The 19,412-nt window shown below is 30.8% G+C and overlaps 1 protein-coding gene and 1 long non-coding RNA gene across 3 annotated transcripts; one reads left to right on the forward strand and one right to left on the reverse strand.

The window, feature by feature from the left end:
• Positions 1 to 1,147: 1,147 nt before the first annotated feature.
• Positions 1,148 to 18,694, reverse strand: LOC123670824 (enhancer of polycomb homolog 1). 2 transcript variants are annotated; one of them, XR_006745992.1, is made up of 10 exons: positions 17,824 to 18,694; positions 17,367 to 17,505; positions 16,293 to 16,534; positions 15,570 to 15,968; positions 14,153 to 14,365; positions 12,432 to 12,991; positions 8,077 to 8,669; positions 5,322 to 5,448; positions 2,864 to 3,177; positions 1,148 to 1,895 (listed from the first exon to the last, which is right to left on the reverse strand). XR_006745992.1 is itself a non-coding variant. In XM_045604386.1 (9 exons), the coding sequence occupies exons 1-9, from the start codon at positions 17,974 to 17,976 to the stop codon at positions 3,024 to 3,026; spliced, it is 2,580 nt and encodes an 859-aa protein (XP_045460342.1). In that variant the 5' UTR covers positions 17,977 to 18,694; the 3' UTR covers positions 1,148 to 3,023. The 2 variants fall into 2 exon arrangements, 1 of the variants encoding a protein (XP_045460342.1); XM_045604386.1 differs by having other exon boundaries at positions 1,148 to 3,177.
• LOC123670828 lies at positions 7,411 to 7,880 on the forward strand. The gene is made up of 2 exons (XR_006745993.1): positions 7,411 to 7,693; positions 7,786 to 7,880. It is a non-coding gene; the product is annotated as an uncharacterized LOC123670828 (long non-coding RNA).
• Positions 18,695 to 19,412: the final 718 nt, after the last annotated feature.

Raw genomic sequence — 19,412 nt, forward strand, 5'->3', positions numbered from 1 at the left:
AGAAAAGCATTGGCATAACAAATTTTTCCTGGAAAATGTCCAGGCAAGTGCTAGTTCGGACGCCACTGTAGCACAAAAATAGTTTCTATAACAAAACTCGCTACCACACTAAAAATGAGCCTAGAACATTTCATTCATATATCTCTAGATTTTTGGAAAACCTAATAAATTTGATTTTTTTCTAATCAAGCTTGAACTCGAATCCCTGTACTTATTAAAGGAATTATTTCTCAAAAAAAATTCATTGAGCAAATTTATAGTTTTTTATTTTTTTTTTGTCTCCTGGATTTTATGTCTTCCAACTGAACTACCTATAATATTATTGTAATTTCATTTAAATTCTGGACCTCTTCAGGGTCACTAAAAGCGTGGTTACTATCAGGTTGCTGAGATAAAACTGATTCTGGTTAACAGATTTTATTTAATATTTTACACATAACTAATTTATTTACATTTATTCACATTCAGATGTACTAATAAACCCAAAACAATAGACCCGTATGTCAGTAATAAGAATTAGACATCTAAATTAAAATCAGTTTGAGAAGAGTTGATAGATGTTTATTTCTTACGTTTTCTGTACCAAAAAGTAATATCATGAAAATATTGTCAGAATTTAATTTTGGCTCCATTTACAAAATTGCGCGAAGAAAATATTATAGTCTATGTATAATACAAAGAACAGCTGCATTCTCAACATTTATCAGTCAAAAATCAATTGTAATAAAAAGAAGAAAAGATTTTGACTAGATGAATTTGGAACGCAGATAAAGTCATACTAATAACATTTATTGCAAAATAACATATATAGTATATCAGTTAAAAAGAAGAATATGCCTCACAGAAATTTTAAATTCATTCAATATTAGAGTGATAATATCTTTAAGTTTTTGGAGTTGAAAATATGATATTAATTTTATTTGATATCTAATAAAATGGAATATTGTTTTTGGGGCCTTTTATAATAATCGACTACCTTTGAAAGTCCTAAATAAAAATACAAGACAACTGTATTTGAGGAACTGAATTGAAGTTTATTGCTATAGAATTTTTTCAACTCCAAAAAAAAAGAAGTGATTAATTAGGGCATAGAAAACCATCAAATACTTCGATTGGTGCCGATAGAAACTAAGAAATAAAAAGAGCGTAACTATACCAATATTTATTTCAACAGCCTTGTTTTTTAATGTTTATAAAACATACATTATCATATCGGATTGAAAAATTCCAAATGAAATTGTCTACTGGTGATCTGTCAACACGTGGTAAAAGATTTTCATCAAGAAATAAATATACACAAAAAAAATATCAACAATATTGGATGCAAAGTGCCAACAACAATTTTATACAGTAAGAAATTTCACGAGACCAAATAAACAAAATTTAGGAATAATAATAAAAAAGGATTTATTTCAGAATATTTTTTTGACTTTTCAAAAATAACAATATTCGTGATTAAAAGTAAAATTTTCCAATATACAAATTTGATTTTTACACATTTTTCTTAGGTAAGTACATTTCACAAAACGTTTCAATTACAAAATGTAAATAAGTTACTAATAATATATTAACAGCCTCATGAATTCTTAAGACTAAATTATAACCTAAATATAATTATATAATGTTGAATATACAAAAAATAAATTACAACTCCTAATATTAGAAGTATGTTTATTTAGCATCAGGTATTTCAAACACTTTACATCAATTAATTATGTAAAGCTGAAAGCCAAGTTATTTTACAATCACGTAACTGAACACAACGAGAGTGTATAAGTGGTTACTATTGGTTGACCAAGCTTTCTTCATTCGTTCAAATTTCTAATTTTGCTTTTCCATAGTTTAGATTCATAATTTGCACCAACTTGTTCTTCAATAATTATTAGTAACTGAAACTGATACTCGATAATGTATTAAATGATTTTTTTGAAGAAGGAAGCAATTTTCATTATTTTTTTGGATAAAAAGAATATTCTTCTTTTATCAATTCACATATGCAGTTCCATCACGGAGATCTTATTTCCAAAAAAATATTTATTCAAAATGAGTGTAATTTCGCTTTTGAAATCATCATAAAATCATAGGATTATTTCAATCATGTAGAATTTAATTGAAGTCACTTGAATGATCTTATGTAATTTTGTTTTTTGAAATTTGATGAACTAGTTCAAATTTACATGTATAAGACCCAGAAATGTAACTCGTCAACATAAATATTCAGACAATTATTATGATTGTAACAACCAAAAACTAGGACTTAACGCTTTCCCCCAAATTATATACATGCTCTGCAATGAAAATAAGTTGATAACAAATTACGGCATTACATATTTCACTGGTTCAAAACTAGGACCATTAAAGTTAGAATACTGTTTATTTCCTTTAAACCATACAAGTGTTTTCATAGATATCCAGATTCAAAACAATGCATTTCCTGAAAACTTTTTGGAATATAAATTTTGAATTATTGTAAAATGCATTCAAATTTTTTATACTCCTCTGGACAGAAAAAATAAGACCGAAATTTTGTTTACATTGAAAAAGAATTATATGTACTAAGAGTATACAAGTTCATGTAAAAGTGAAAACACTTTATACTCTTCAAATACTGAAACAGATATGGTTTAAGTAAATCTATGAACAGATGAAGAGACATGCAAGAAATTAGTCCACTGATGCCATTGAAATGGGTAATTAAGCAGAATCTATACATTTATAAAATTCTTTGAATGAATCCTGTAAATCAAGAAATAAAATTTTGTGACCAGGAGCTTATAATGAACTGTATATATTAAATATAAAATCATATAAATACAATTTGGTGAAGCACAATATATAGAAATAAATATTCTCGTAATGTTACCTAATGGAATCATCTATTCTTGACCATCGGTAATATTATCCAACTCTTCCCTATGAAAACGATTTGACAGGTATACATAACCTGAAGCACATTACAGTTAACCCATGCAAAACAACCATCCTGCAATTTTAGAACAAAATTACAGGCCCATTGACGACCATCACGTCACCTCCATTGCCAAGTTATTCTTCCTTACTATGGTTTTATTTTTGTTATTTGATGTCGTCCCACTTGTGTCTGTACATTGAGAATTTACTAAATCAGTTGAAATGGAATCTGTGTTATTTGATACAGGAATTTCGAGAATGTTGGCACTAAAACAAAATATTCTATGTCAAAAATGTCGCAAAATAACTACAAAAATTCTGGACCAATGTGCTTTTCTTGGAATTTCTATTTTTTTTTCCGACTAGTACAACTGAACTACTATGTTATTTTCATTGAAAATAGAATTTCAGTTTATGGGAACACATCAAATACAGAAAAGTGATTAATAATAATACATCAATGTTGAACAAGAATAATATACAGGGTGGCCACTTTTTCAATGGGATTGTATTGGTAACTTTTGAACCATAAGAGTTAGAAGGTCGGTCAAATGGAGAAAAAGTTGCATGCATAGAAGCATCATCAAGCAGTTCAAACAAATCGAGATTATCAGGGCCGGTTATTGAGATATCATAAGAAAAGTAAATTCTGTCATTTTGATTTTTCTATTTTTCTCACTTTATTTCAAATATTATGAAAAAATGTCACAGGAATTTTTTATTCGACAATAAATTGTTCTCAATTTGACGTAATCAGATTTCGTATCCAACGTTTCGTGCTCTCTGGGCCACCTTCAACCTCATTTTTTTCAATACGGACCTGTATATTTTATGACACTTTTCGAAATAACTTTTAACGCTGAATTCAACGATATAGCATACAATGTCATTCAAAGTTGATTTTCAGGTGATTTTGACCCTTATCCAATTTTCTCATTTTTTTCAATACGGACCTGTATATTTTATGACACTTTTCGAAATAACTTTTAACGCTGAATTCAACGATATATCATACAATGTCATTCAAAGTTGATTTTCAGGTGATTTTGACCCTTATCCAATTTTCTTTGGGTCGGATCTGTAGTGAATGCAATTTATCAAAAACTGCTGTTAATAAAATAGTCAAGAGACGCGAATACAATTATTTCAAATTTGAATTCCAAGCCTTGCAAAACTTATATCGTAATGATATCAAAATAAAGTTCGATTCTGGAACAAATGACAAATCCAACAATAGTGATTTCTCGCGAGAAGATTGAGAATGTATTGGAAGGTATTCAAGAAAACGAAATAAGCAAATGTATAAGAAGTATGGGTTCCAGAACCGTTAAGTGCATTTTACAAAATGGTTTTCGAACACTTACTTCATTCATTTTCATTTACTTTCAAATAATCATTCGATTTTTCTTTCATTAAATGATAATTCGTTCAATTATTATGAATTGAAATATGTAAATAATTATTACTTGTTTCTTGATTTGATTCTGATATGTTCCATTTAGTTCAAAATGAGTAAGTTGATTTTCTCATCGAAATGTATTGCTTGTTGTTAATTAAACTAAAGGTACCGAAATGTAATACAGATCCGACCCAAAGAAATTTGGATAAGGGTCAAAATCACCTGAAAATCAACTTTGAATGACATTGTATGGTATATCGTAGAATTCAGCATTAAAAGTTATTTCGAAAAGTGTCATAAAATATACAGGTCCGTATTGAAAAATATGAGGTTGAGAGTGGCCCAGAGAGCACGAAACGTTGGATACGAAATCTGATTACGTCAAATTGAGAACAATTTACTGTCGAATAAAAAATTCCTGTAACATTTTTTCATAATATTTGAAATAAAGTGAGAAAAAAAGAAAAATCAAAATGACAGAATTTACTTTTCTTATGATATCTCAATAACCGGTCCTGATAATCTCGATTTGTTTGAACTGCTTGATAATGCTTCTATGAATGCAACTTTTTCTTCATTTGACCGACCTTCTAACTCATATGGTTTAAAAGTTACCAATACAATCCCATTGAAAAAGTGGCCACCCTGTATGTAGTCAATGAAATTACATAATAAAGTGCAAAAAGTACTGGCGGCTCAGTTTTTGATTGATGATGAAAAACATAATAGAAATTTTAAACTGTAATGTGCTTTAATAGAACCTTAATGATTATAACCATAATTCCTGTAATTAAAGGTTTTTCAAGTTGACTTATGTTTTTCATCTGATTATGGAATGAATCAAAGTGATTATAAAAAATAATATTAAGAATATCACATCTAATATCATAAAAATAAGTAATCTCTATTCAAATAATTCAAATTGGAAATACCAAGAAAAGATAGTGTCACAAATTTCACCAGTAAATATTGAATGAATTCAAATTTATGTATGTTTGTGTATTAGGCTTACCTATGACTATTAAGCGTAACAGTGTGAGCGGATGTGTGAAGACTGATACCAGGGGTAGTATTAGCAAACTCCATACCGCTTGTATAAGCGTAAGACAATTTATTATTTTTCATCCTACCAGTGGACTCTGGAAATGAAAGAACAGATTGAGCTAGGAAAAAGTAGCTTTTTAAAGACAAACATTATTTTTAATAAAAACTGTAAACTTCACTTTCCACCATTCAAGTTCAAGTCTAAAAAAAATTGATAACCCTTTTTGATAGTTGCAAGTAAAATGGGGATTCTATGCATCTTAGTTGCAAGTGAAGTTGCCATCGCAATTTATTGCTAGGCAATGGTCAGAGGAAAGAAGAATCTCTTCAACTTATAGGCAATGTTTTAATATATTTCATCTCATCAACTCTGAATGATATTGAGTCACCTGTGTTATCGCCTTTTATTATTTTTGTATTCAAGAAAACTTAATCGACTACAGTAGATTTTACTTTAATGACTATTTAGTAAAGGATTTTATATTGTTGAATTTTTTTTTGTTCATACTCAAACATTCAAACATTTTATCAAAATATGCACCCTAGTGGGTAAAAAAATAACAATATTTTCTGGATCGATAATAAAGCATTATTCAATAATTTTCTAGATTTGTGGGAATCGGGTAATTCAAATGAACTGCTAGCTCTCCTACTGACAGTAGGTCCTGTGGAAAGATCTGAAGTATTATGACAGATTTTTCTTTAATTTTTTTCTTCAGAATTGAGCCACCAAATTTGAGGGGTAGAATTTTATTCTGCCGTAACTCTTTTATCATTTAGAATATTCATTCAATCACTTTCAAAGGCTGATACTTCAGATCTTTAATAAAAGTATTTATTCGATATTCTTGCATTATAGATCAGCAGAAATGTTAATATGTTTTACCTCGACTCTCCTAGGCCTCTGTGAGCATAAAACCTGTGCAAGTTTGCGAACCAAAATACTTAATAAAAGGACTTTTTCAAATAAAGAAGTTTATTTTTCTGGGGGTCTTGAAATTGTGGAAATGATACCGCTCAGTATTTTCGGTCCATTGCATTATTCACTCAGGGCATGTACTTTTGGAATTAGGACTTTGGAATAAAGAATATTGTATTTAGTAGAATTATGACAATACATCTTTTGAATTTTATTTGTTTATGGATTCAATTTTTTGAGATATTTTCGGAGAACCAAAATTTGGTATCTTGGAGAACAGATTGATAAATATTTGAAATAATGGAATGTATAACTTAGGGTATGGTCCTTATTGAGAATTTCAGAGCGGTTACTAGTGGTTTTCAATGTTTCAGGTAACCTGTTTCATATTCACACACCGCTTGACACTTTTCAACAAAATTTTTCATTGACAGAATTTTAGAGGTTATAAATGGTTGATCTCTTTCAATTTGTAAGTAACCAATTGTTCTTAAGGGCTCTGAATGGTATTTGTTTCATAATTAAAATTATAAACTTTTGAGTGTTAGATGTCATGGAAAATATTCATAAACAATAATCTGAAATTAAAATGACAACTGCCAACCGGGAGGGCGTGGTTACCGAATCTAACCATAAAAAGTACGGTTGCTCTGGTGACAGATAACTCACCAAAGTATGAGGAAATAGTCACCAGTTTTTGAGGAATTTGACATATACGGATCACCAACTTGCCAACCATAGTAACCAAGATGATATACGGACCATACCCTTAGTAATGTAGTACGAACAACAGTTACTTAGAGAATATGATTCACTATTTGTTTCTACATTCAGATATGGATGTGCAGTACAACATTGTAGTAGATATGTCAACACTCAATAGAACGACGAATAGAACGAAATCCTCTCCTATAATGTAGGATTACGTGCACTATTTCCTAAAGAAATATGAAATATTTCCATAAATATCATTTAGTGATTTTTGCATTGAAAAATGTTGGTTGGCAGAACTGATTTCTTTAAGGCAAATTGATGAATTGACAGATAAAGCCGTGGCGGAAAGTTCGGAGTACCAACATATAATAATAAAATATAATCATGAAAACTGTGCGTTTCTGATATATTCTCGCACGATTTTGTTCTACAATATGTGGAAGAATGAACAGAATAACCACAGAATTAGAGAAAGGAAATTATGGAATTTTTTTCCATCTTATACAAATCTAACGGGAAAACAGATTTAGGTGTCATGGCATCCGTTACGTAATGGCTAAGTAAACCTTTCATTATATATTTTGTGTCTCTGCTGAATTTTTTATTTATTTATTTTAGTTTTCATTTAATGAAGTTCACTATCATTAAATCATGAGTAAACAGCAATTAAATAATGCGAAAATCAATCAAAACGAAAGCAACACAAGGTAGGGTTATATCAGAGATAGAATAGAATGTTACTATGAAGTCTGTAGATTTCACTTAGAATTCACATAATTCGCTCTGAATGGTGTTTCAGATAACATGACTAATTTAATGGCAAAATATGGGAGAAGATTTTGTCCAGCAGCATAAGCTAATGATGTTTGGAAATAATAAATCCAAATAAAAACTTTTCAGAATTTTGAAAAACAATCATGAAATTGAGAACACATTTTGCTATGATGATACTCAACACAATATTTCTAGGGAAAAATTCTTGCACTTATAGATTTGGAGTTTTGGAGTTTGGATTTTTATCAAATATTATTTTATTTTGTGTGTATATAAAATTTGCAGTGTTATAAAGAAATAAATAGTTTGTACTTACTATCATAACCATACTGGGGTAGAATTCCATTAGTACTACTTGGTGCAGTGTCTGCATTTGGCCTCAAAGGTCCATCTGATACTTGGTTAATACTATTGAACTTAGGACTAGCAAAGGTACACGTACTGAATGTTGACCTGGACGAAGGAAAACAGCAACTTGCGCTCAAATCTGACACATAAAACTTAGAGCAACCTATAGTCCTATCATTGTTGCTGCTACAATCTAAATCAATGTTCGTTGCATCACTTTTACTATCAACATGGTTGACGTTAGACGAAGAATTTTCATTCTTTACACTAGGGGTAAGCGTATTAATACCAACATTAACATTCAAGTTAATGCCTGTTTGCACAATCTTATCACTTGATTGCCGAGTATCGGTAATTGGAATATCTAAGTCTAAATTATCAAAATTAAATTGATCAGAAACGAAAGCCGAAGTGTCCAGTAGGCTGCTAGGTGCATCCAACGTTTGGATCTCCAAAGAGAAAGGTGAAGTAGAACCAATTTTCCAGTAGGATTCTTCCAACGGTTGAAGGTTACAAACAGGCTCTTGATCGGGCGGAGGTGTTTTCGGCCGGAAGTGTAACCTGAAATTGTAAGGTGAGAGGATTTAAGAATCAGAAGGAGTACTATCAGAATAGCGAATAAAAGCGAGATAAAATATAAAAATCAGTACATCCAGTACATGGGCATCCTAATAGGATGCCCATATCATTTTCAACTCTTCTTATAAATCACACATTATATGTTAATTTATGTGCTGAAGCCTCATTACCAGTACAACTGTACTAAGTTAAGGTCAGAAAATAATGATTAATATTATTATATAAGGGAAGGTTTTTTTCAGATACTAATATGTATGTCAAAAAAGTATAGCATCAGGAATTGACCAATATTACAAAAAATGTAATATAATATAACCTTCAGAAATAATACTCCTCAAAGAATAATACTATTATCAAAAAATTTTTTCAACACTACAGGAATTTACTAAAGCACTTGTCACGTTTGAAAACAAGTGTCTCAAAGTGGTAATATATATTTAATTCGATTATAGATTTATATCCGACCCCTAAACAGTGAATTTCATCAATTTTTGTGAATTTCATCAATTTTTGTTGGAGCGTGAGATCAACAATTGCACTAATAATATATAATAAACTAAAAGATATTTGACAATAATAATATTGATAATGATATTGAATATTCATGAATGAGAGCTTATGGATGTACATTAAATGCATTTCACTAATCTCAAAATGGAAAGTAATTGAGTGAGAAATAATTACTAAAAATATATAAGAAAGCTTTCTAACAGTACAAACAAAATTGTTGAGAAGAAAAAACTAGAAAGGTTCGAAAAAGGTGAAAAATTGCTTTCAGAGTGCTTAATCTTAAGAGCATTTCACCTCCATCAACATCTGTTGACAAGAAAATAAACCAAAACATCATTTGTTGACTGGTTCACATGTAATATTATAAATTGCAGGAAATGCAGAAAACTGGGGACCAAGAGTTATGAATTCCAATGCAGAGATTGTAAATAAAAATTGGTTCCACAATAATGTAAAGATATATCAAATGATATGAGTAAACTTTTGATCAGTTTACTGGTGGAGAAAAGTCTGGATTTGTAAGGAATGTGAAGAGGGAGACAATGAAGACTGCACCACTTCCGAAGAAGTAGATGAAAATGTGACAGATGAAATATTAGAAAAATCATCAACCATTAAGAAACACAAGACCCTCAATACAACAACCAAGAAAAAGGAAATTCAAACACTTGAAAGAAGAACAAAATAGAATGAAAAACGACGTTGATATCTTGAAAAATGAAACAAATAGAAATAAAGAGAAAAACAAGAATTTGATTTGTGACTTACCATCACTGAAAGAAACAGAGGATGAGAACTTGAAAATGATTTTAGAAATTGACAAGAAATTGAATATTGGGTTGAAAACTAAAGACATAGTTTGTAAGAAATTGGGGAAAACAGGTAATTCTTGTAAAAGGTTCTTGAAACATATAGGAAGCTAATTTAATCGAATAAAATTACTCACAGAACTGATTATAATGAATTGAAACAGATGAACATCCCATAAAAAACTTGGATGAGCTCATTGGCCTTATAGTACAACGAAAAAATACATAGAAATATTAAGAAATGTTTCTATTCAATCCAAAAAATAAAAAATTACAAAACACAAGAAAAATAGTAAACTTCTTAATACGTATTCAAAAGAAAGGGTACTTAAACCAAAAATTGGGAATGGAAATGATACGAAGAAGTTATCGACCATCATAAACACTTTACTTCCAAAAAAAACACTAAAAATTAACTCATTTTTCTATCATACACCATGGCTGAAAAAATTCATAATTAAAAAAAAAGCCAGTTTTCAACCCGTCAACTGTTGGCAGGTTGGGATGTGTGTAGCTACTCCAACATTTGATTCGACTTTGTTGCTTTTACTCTTGTTTGTTTGAGTGAAGAGTGTTCTGTTTCTTTTTATAATTTTCCATGAAGAGTTTCTCGATGCTACTGAAGTTATAGAGATCACACTCTAATCCACAGGATCTTTATAAGCATCTTGTCAACGATATTTCAATTTTTATTAATAGAAATGTTAAACTCTTGCAAAGATTTTATCGATTAGTGTGATTACTACAACTTCAGTAGAATATTATGTCCACTCACAACTTCGTTTCCCAATTAAATCAAAATTTATTCCCCATTCAAAACTACACCATATTTATTATTAACAATGCCTCTAAATCCTATTTTCTCCAGCTAATAACGAGAGTTCATTTAAATTCGTGGTCAAGAGTGCTGTGGAGAAATTAGAGTTGATTTTTCGTTATTACAAGTAGCGCTTAGCTTGTACCATATCACTAACATTTGTTCACATACTTCTAAAATGCCTAGAATTCCGATCTAACATAATAGCAAATATAATTTTTTATCTTATTTATATACTTGTCAATTTTAGTTATGTATGAAATTCCCTCTTTAACTGCATCTTGGAATCATCAATGATCCCGAGATCATGAATTTGAGCAATGTAAACAGAAAAAACTCTACTGATGCCATCACAGTCTTCAAGTATTTTTCCTGAAATGGTTTATTTCGATAAGTTTACCACCTGCTAAAAAAAACTCGCATTTGAAAACGCTGTATATAATGACAAATTTAATTTGCAATGAAAAATGCAGCTATATAAAAATTAAATAACAGGAAAAAAAAAACGCTTAAACCCCGCTCACTTATGGAGGACACTTGTGTCAAATTATAGACTTCCTAAATGACCAAAGGCATGTTCAAGAGTTTACATATTTATCGAGATCTTCAAACAATTAACTTATTCGCTAATAATATATACAGTGTGGAACAGCCAAATGGAATAAATTCGATAACGGATAAATGAGGGCGTGTTGGGAAAAACGCTTGGACACGTTGATTTGTATTTTTAACTGCGCATCTTTTTCAAAAAAAAAAAATTATATAGAGTGCGTCATGTGACAGTGGCCAATACCAACTTTCTTATTTTAAACGCAAGCCCCTGTATATTATTAATTTTTTGGATTCTTCAGAAAATTCTAGACATAATTCATGTACAATGTCCTATACCTATCTTCAACTGTTTCGGAAATATTAAGTATTTTCAGATTTATTACAAAAATTAACATTAACAATAGAAAAAATTGTTATTTTGTGCATTTCTGTTAAATGAACCATTTTTCTGATATTATTACGTACAGTTAACGAAATTCAAACGACAATAGCACTGACACTAATCATTACTGTCATGCAGGTAGACAACAAGTTGCTAAGGCTACAAGTTTTATACGAACATAAAGAAAACTGTTTTTGTATTTTTTTCATTTCATATCAGTTAAAAGAAACGCAGGAATGGTTTTTGTTTACTTTCTCATTATCAAGAGCTAAATGGGAAATAAGTATTGAATGTAATGTAGCGAATTTGTGAAATAAAATAATTTTCTATTTTTAATGTTAATTTTTGTAATAAATCTGAAAATACTTAATATTTCCGAAACAGTTGAAGATAGGTATAGGACATTGTACATGAATTATGTCTAGAATTTTCTGAAGAATCCAAAAAATTAATAATATACAGGGGCTTGCGTTTAAAATAAGAAAGTTGGTATTGGCCACTGTCACATGACGCACCCTATATAATTTTTTTTTTTTGAAGAAAATGTGCAGTTAAAAATAAAAATCGACGTGTCCAAGCGTTTTTCCCAACACGCCCTCATTTATCCGTTATCGAATTTATTCCATTTGGCTGTTCCACACTGTAGAAATAAATCAATTGAATGTTCTACTCACCACTCTGTCCTAATAGTTTGAAGGAACTCCAGCATTTGTTGCTCTTCATCTTTTGTATAAGCAGGAGGTCCAGTTGTTAATGGAGTATTAAACTGCTGTACATTATTTTCAGTATAATCCATAAGTTCAACTTTCACGTCCGTCCTTATCTCACTAATACCACTACTTGTTCGTACACTATCACCACTTTCATTCTTCACCTCAACTTCTAAGAATTTCGTATTAGTTGTCGGTAAATGATGGTTATCCGATTTATCACTACTTTCACTCCTTGAAATCGTGTCTTTTTCATTACATTCATCAGTTGTTCTCGAGACAGAAGATTGCTTATTATCCAATATCGTAAAATCAAGGGTTCTCCAAAACTCATCATCTGTTGTGGTAGAAGCACGATCCAAGATTATTCGACCTCCTCGTCCAACTCTTCTTCTTGCGAATCCAATACATCTTCGTCTATTCAATTTGTCAGTTATCGAGGTAAGATTATATCGGAATTTCTCAATTCCAGAGCCACGTTCTTCTTTAGAACACCAAGGCCAATTTCCTAACTGAGGTAGAGGCTGAAAATATTTTATATATCAATATTATAAATTTTTCAAGAGAATCCTACCCTAAGATTTATTGCTTCTTTTCAAATTAATTTGTTAACTCAACTAAACATTGAACTGAAATTAAGAAATTTTTTTTTTCTTAATTTTTAGGATTCATGGATTGAATTTGTATAGGTCAATGATATACATATAGTAATTGATTTTTAGAAAGTATTTCATACGACTAACTTTTTCCTACAACTGCCATAAAAATAAGCGTATTCTCTAAGCTTACTGAATTTCAAAACTATGTTTTGCTCATACTGTGAGAAATATTATTCCCCATGGCACTTTGCCCACACCTCGCTTGGTAGACCAATGAAATTGGGCTTTTGAAAAGTTGTTTCTATGGAAACGCAAGAAATGCATAGGTACTGTCAACGAAGGCCAATTTGAATTGAATCAGGTACATTACTTGTATTATTTGAATTTATGAAGTTGTAGGAAATGTATAGTGTATAACATTTGGAGAATTTTTCCACGTGGAAAAAGGACTTTCCCCACTTGTTGCACAATATACTATTCCAGTTTCCAAGAGAATTTCTGGTAGTAGTGCAACATTATTTCATGCGAATTGGAAAATCTACTCATAATCGAAATCATAAATTGAAACTTTCAGCGGTTTTATGGAATTATTTCAAAATTTTTATCAGAAATAATAAACCTTTTCTAGGGTATTTATAAACAAAAAGTAACATCCTTATTCTCAATCCAGCTTTGGACAATAGTCCATAGTCCAAAACAACAAATTCGATTCAAATATTAAATCATAGATTGATATCTTATTATATATGTATAGGTGAAAAAAGCAATTTGCTCCTAAAACGAGTGGTGACGCTAGAGGACAGCTAGGGTGGCCCCACTAAATTTTTGCTGCCTCCAGTGAAATATAGCATGAGCAAAAGAAATACAAATGAATTTAACGTGAATTAGATGGACCTGGAAATCGAGGCCCCCCTGAAAAATTCTGGGCTTGCCTTGGACCCTATTCTAGAAGGCTGATTATGCATTTACAACATATAAAACTTTTTTATAAAAAAAAATATATGGGCACAAATGAAATGAAAATACTACTAAAGATCTGCACTAAATTTCTGGTAATTCACAAAGACAAATATGTTCAACACATACCTTATGGTAAGAGCAGAGTTTATTCCTTTTGAATGTGAACTGTCCTTCATCTTCTGTATCCTCTGGATCTGGAGATGCAGTTGGAACAGCAAGTTCTTCATCGGATGAAATAGCACCCATTTCTACATCTTGACCCAAAGTATTGGTTCTGTTATGACTGATTGCTTTATGTTTACGCTTCTTATATTGCCTCTTCTCCTTACGTGGTACTCCCTGATAAAACGAAAATTTCCATCTTTTTATATTTTCAAAAAATCAGTTGAGATTCCTTTGTCAGCCAAAACTCTTTTGCAAGCTTGTTCCAGGCAACATTTTGCCTAAACTTATATAATTTTCGAATGTTGGTCAAAATCGATTGTCTGCAGTATACACGGTGGATCTGAACTGATACTCTTATGAAATTCTGTTTTCCAAATAATAGAAAAATATCCATCTCAAACTAAAATATAGGCAACCATTTTGCCCAAATGTCAGTAATTTTCAAACCTTGAGCCAAGAGTGAACTCACTGATTAAAAAGAATTCAATTTAAAAATTGATTCTGTCCGTCTGTAAGTGTACAGATTAACACTTTTTAACTAATAACTCTCAACAAAATGTGCTAGAAACTTGAGATTTTCAAAAGAAGTTCAGGCTTCAAATATCTTCAAGTTCTGGAGTTGAATATTTTAGAGAAATTTAGATATTTATGAAACTATCAGAATCTTCAGATTTCACTGAAATTTTGTGTTTCTATGGAGTTCATCGGTAAAGTGAGTTATACAACAGCTTAGCTGTGTAGGTTTTACATAGGTAAAAATAATCAAGTTTTGCAGACCCCATTAACCAAAGAATATCTTTTGGAGATCAGACTGATTTGATTTGTATTTTATCAGTTTGTGATAGGGTCAAAAAAATGCCAAGATGCAGAAGATACAACAAGGACAGAATTTTTGTGGGGTGTCAAGTTCATGGCAAGGAGAAGCACCATTCGTTTTTATTTAAATTTGGAAATTTCAATAAAAAGACTAATAATTTGATTGTATGATAAATAATGGCACCGAAAGGGGAATATCCAAGTGTATTTATTATTTTTGAATGATCTTCGATTTCCTAAAAAAAATAATTCCAAAAAAGTGATAAATGATGATGTGTTGAAAGTATGTCAAATTGCAAGTTAATTCAGTATTATATTCTATAATAATGAACTTGGGAACACATATTTTGAACACTAAGGCATACCAACAAGTTTTGACTTCAAACGATCTCCCCCCATATCTACAGAATTATGAAGATCAAGCAGAAAGCTACTACTTGGTTTGTAAAATAACGATTTGAAGGTTAATGCAAAATTATACATGAATAGGAATGTCAACAAGGGCAACTGCTGATTGAATGAGTCATACAAGAGATATTCTTTCTATAATAAAAATGCTCACCTCATCTTTCAAAATAGGTTTACTGGTCCATGACTGGTTAGTGTAATGATTCTGGAAAATGGGCGTGAAAGCGGGCCTTGTAGAGGTTTTAATAGAAGAGATCTCATTGAAAACGGTCCCACTGAAGTCCCTTGCATGATACCGTTTCTCAAAAATCTCTACTGTAAGATGTACATGCTCTCTTTTCATTTTTTCTCTTCTTTTAATGAGTTCTAGAAGTGTCACAGCCCTACAGAAATCTCTCTTAAGTTTGAGCATTTTTTCATATGAAACTTCATCATTTTTTCTATTTTTTCTGGTCTGCATTTTTTCTGTTCTTCTTCTGAATGCCAAATATGGATTGTTGGCAGCTGTACCAGCTCGTTGTTCTGTTTTAACAGATAGAATGAGAGGATGTTGCTGAAAACAGTGAGAATTATGAGTAATTATAATTTTCCAAATTGCAATAACTTCTGACAACATTTTTTCATTTTTAAACTGGAAATTCATAAAAATAAAACTCATTTTACTTAGTGTAATGTAACACATGAATTAACTCTACAATTTTCTCTTGGAAACCTTACTCGAGATTTTTTAGGTAGCAGTTTGCATTTTCATACTAGAATCTCACCTTGAATGTCTTTTATTCACTACAATTATACCAATAAATAATTGATGAAATTAAAAATACTGTGACTATATTGATTATTTTAAGGCAATAAAACATAAAATTTTTGAACTCACTGTTTTCAACCGTTTATTTAACCAGTAGTCGAATACTGCAATTATGAGATCATCATCTTCCTTTAATAGTGCCTTAGCTTCATTTAAAGTGACCACAGTTTGACCACTACTCTTCTCTAATCTGTCCATCATTTCTTCAAATTTCAAAGGAGTTAGATCTAGCCGTTGGGTTTGTGATTGTAGCCACCTTTCATCATCTGAGTCCATGTCATAATCAGGTATATCATGTTCCATTGTGAATGCTGCGTCAAATTAATATGTGAAGACAATATACAATTCTGTTAGAATTTATATATAATGAATTTCATTCAAGATTATTTCTATAGTTTATGGAGTATATATTCCAGATAACTGGCATATATGATTTGGCACAAATTCCAATCATAAAAAGATTATTTAATTGCTAATATATTATAGGGTTTTTATAAATTATTGTTATAACATATTCCTAAATGCTTTTCAGGAATAGTGGACACCTTTTTATATGATAAAATTTTGAAATTGAAAGCCATAAATAGTGTATTATCAATTTATTTTCAAATTTTGTGAACTGTTTCCAAACTTGTGATGAGTAAATTAAAAATATTCTGAAGGCCACTAGATACTAAAATAATTTACAAAGACCCTGTATATATATATATAAACATATAGTATAATGGAATTAAAGGAATATTTGTCAAAAAAAATTATTTGTTTCAGAAAATTTAATCTAAAATTCGAGATGGTTCCCAAACATTTTTTTATTTACATCAACATTTAATAGATTTTTCTTTGATAAAATTTAGACTTTTAGAATAAAAAAAATTTCAACACCTTGTTTAAAAATCTTAATATTAATTATTTTTTATCATAATTGAGGAAAAAAGTTAGTAACTTTCAGTACTATCATAGCTTGAAGAGAAGTCTTGAAGCATACCAATCCAGATGAAAAAAATGAAAATCAGGAGTATTCATTGAGAAAATTTTTATATAAATGACTTCATCAGATTTACCATAGCAACATAAAAAAATTAATCTTTTTTTATTTTCCACAAAATAGAAAATTGTTACAAAATGATTGAAGATATGTCTTACGTTGCATATAAATAAGTTGTCGAGGCTGCTTGTACGTAGCAGGGTACACCTTGTCATAGTAATCATTCTGTGGTATGTCTGCAACTTCAGGGGTAGGAATGATAAGACCAGCACAAATGGCTCTTTGAAGATGATGCTCCTGTGGTATAAATTTATTTCAAACATTTTTTAGTAGAGCATGAAGTGACATAAACACAGTGTTTACTTGCACTCAGTTACCAATATCAACAAAATGTAAAAAAGGTTGAAAACTGGATGACACCTCGGAATTTTGGTTCAAAACATCTTAAAATGTAATTTTCAACAGAAATATCATTCTCATAAGATGATTATCTGATGGTATGAAGAGATATCATCATTAAGAATTATTTTTACCGGTTGCGCATAAAATCTCCGGTCAAATCAACATGGCCGAGTACTTTCAATCAACTGCCGAATGACAATCTCATTTACTTACACATTCCTCCTCTTTTTCCATTCCAGATGGCATTTGAGGAACTGCCCGGTTGATTGCTGAATAATCAGGAAGATCCGGGAGTTCCTCAGCCATGTAAATTGGCATGGGTTTGCTAGCATCCAGGGCTCTCGCCCTAAACGAGAGCTTCGACATATTTGTTGACAGCACAGAATACTCGACAAGGCCAACATAAAATACTGCTTAAAACGGATTTTTGGAGTCTCGGACCGTCCGAGACGGGCACAAATCGAATCCTTGTCTTTCCTAGTTTGTTCCCATTGTTTTTGTTTGCACTCACTCAGTCACAAATACTAAAAAACAACTTTGAAACTTTCCTTGTTGAGCGTGCTTCCCTGAAAGCCATCATGGCGGCTCTGCCTAGGAACCATAGATATTTACAACCAACATGCAATGCGCGGGAATCATCCACGCATATACCTTTAAGAATGCATCGTTCATCTTACGTTATTGGTAAATATTATCCAAACTATCTTTTTAATATGAATACTCTCCTCTTTTTTGAATTATCTTCTTATTTTGACTATCAAATGATTTATATTATGTCAATAAATTCAATTGTTTCTCACTAAATTCACAAGAGAATGATGAGTAACTGTTTTGACTAGAGCGACGCAATGTGACTCACTCACAACGAAGCGGAAGTTATGGCGGGATTTGACACAATGCGGTTAAAGGCGAAAATAAAAAATTTGGGGTTAGTTACAATAATGAGAATTCAGTACTGTACTATATAAATGATGAAAATGAGGAAATAACAACTTGTCAATATTGAGAAAAATAAATATGAAGGATTCAATTCCACCGCAACTGTAAGCAATTGGAATGACAGATTTTTAACTAAAACGGATGTGACGAAAGAAACAGAGACACGTGTACATAGAGTATTCGAAAATATATGGAAACCAGAGATTGGAACCCATGATTCCATAATTTTAAATTATGGATACGTTCCAAGCCACTCCACATCCAATGTTATATTCTAATGAGATAATGCACCTTTTGAGATTTATCCAAGATTAAGGACACTTAAGTTGAAGAATTACTAAAAAAGGCAATTCATCAAGTGGAAACTTTCCTTCATAGTAATAAAATAGTTAACGAATCAATTTTAAATTATTTTCCAGGATAAAAATTATGAAAACTGCGTGACAATCAATAAACATACAAGTAGAAATACATGTCTTGATTATCATGATTCAGTAAAGGCCGCCTGTGTGGAAACACTGAATCCAAATTTTACTTGCAATCAACCTAGAATGGCAATTTGTTCAAAATACTTCATTTCGAACATTGAATAAAAAAAAATTCCATTTGATTATGGAACTCTGAATATAAGGTTTTAATATACTCCAAAATACTAGAATTTAGATAAACTAACTGAAATCAATATTACCATTCCAATAGTTTTCGTGAAACCTAGATAAGATTTAGATTAGAGGAGGGCCCAAAGATCATATCTGACCTTGCATGCATCTTGATCGAAAGATCTATTGTGCATGTAAAATCTCTTAGAAAATTTTTAATATAACTCGAGAGTTAGTATTTCATCTAGATTGAAAACTAAACTA

This window comes from Harmonia axyridis, chromosome 1 (genome assembly GCF_914767665.1).
Source record: "Harmonia axyridis chromosome 1, icHarAxyr1.1, whole genome shotgun sequence".
NCBI lineage: Eukaryota > Metazoa > Arthropoda > Insecta > Coleoptera > Coccinellidae > Harmonia > Harmonia axyridis.

Coding starts and splice junctions, on each gene's coding strand:
- LOC123670824 (XM_045604386.1), bottom strand. CDS start 17,976: ATGTCGAAGCTCTCGTTTAGGGCGAGAGCCCTGGATGCTAGCAAACCC. Junction 15,969..16,292: donor TAAATAAACGGTTGAAAACA/GTGAGTTCAAAA, acceptor CACTGTTTTCAG/CAACATCCTCTCATTCTATC. Junction 5,449..8,076: donor ACCCCAGTATGGTTATGATA/GTAAGTACAAAC, acceptor TTTCATTTCCAG/AGTCCACTGGTAGGATGAAA.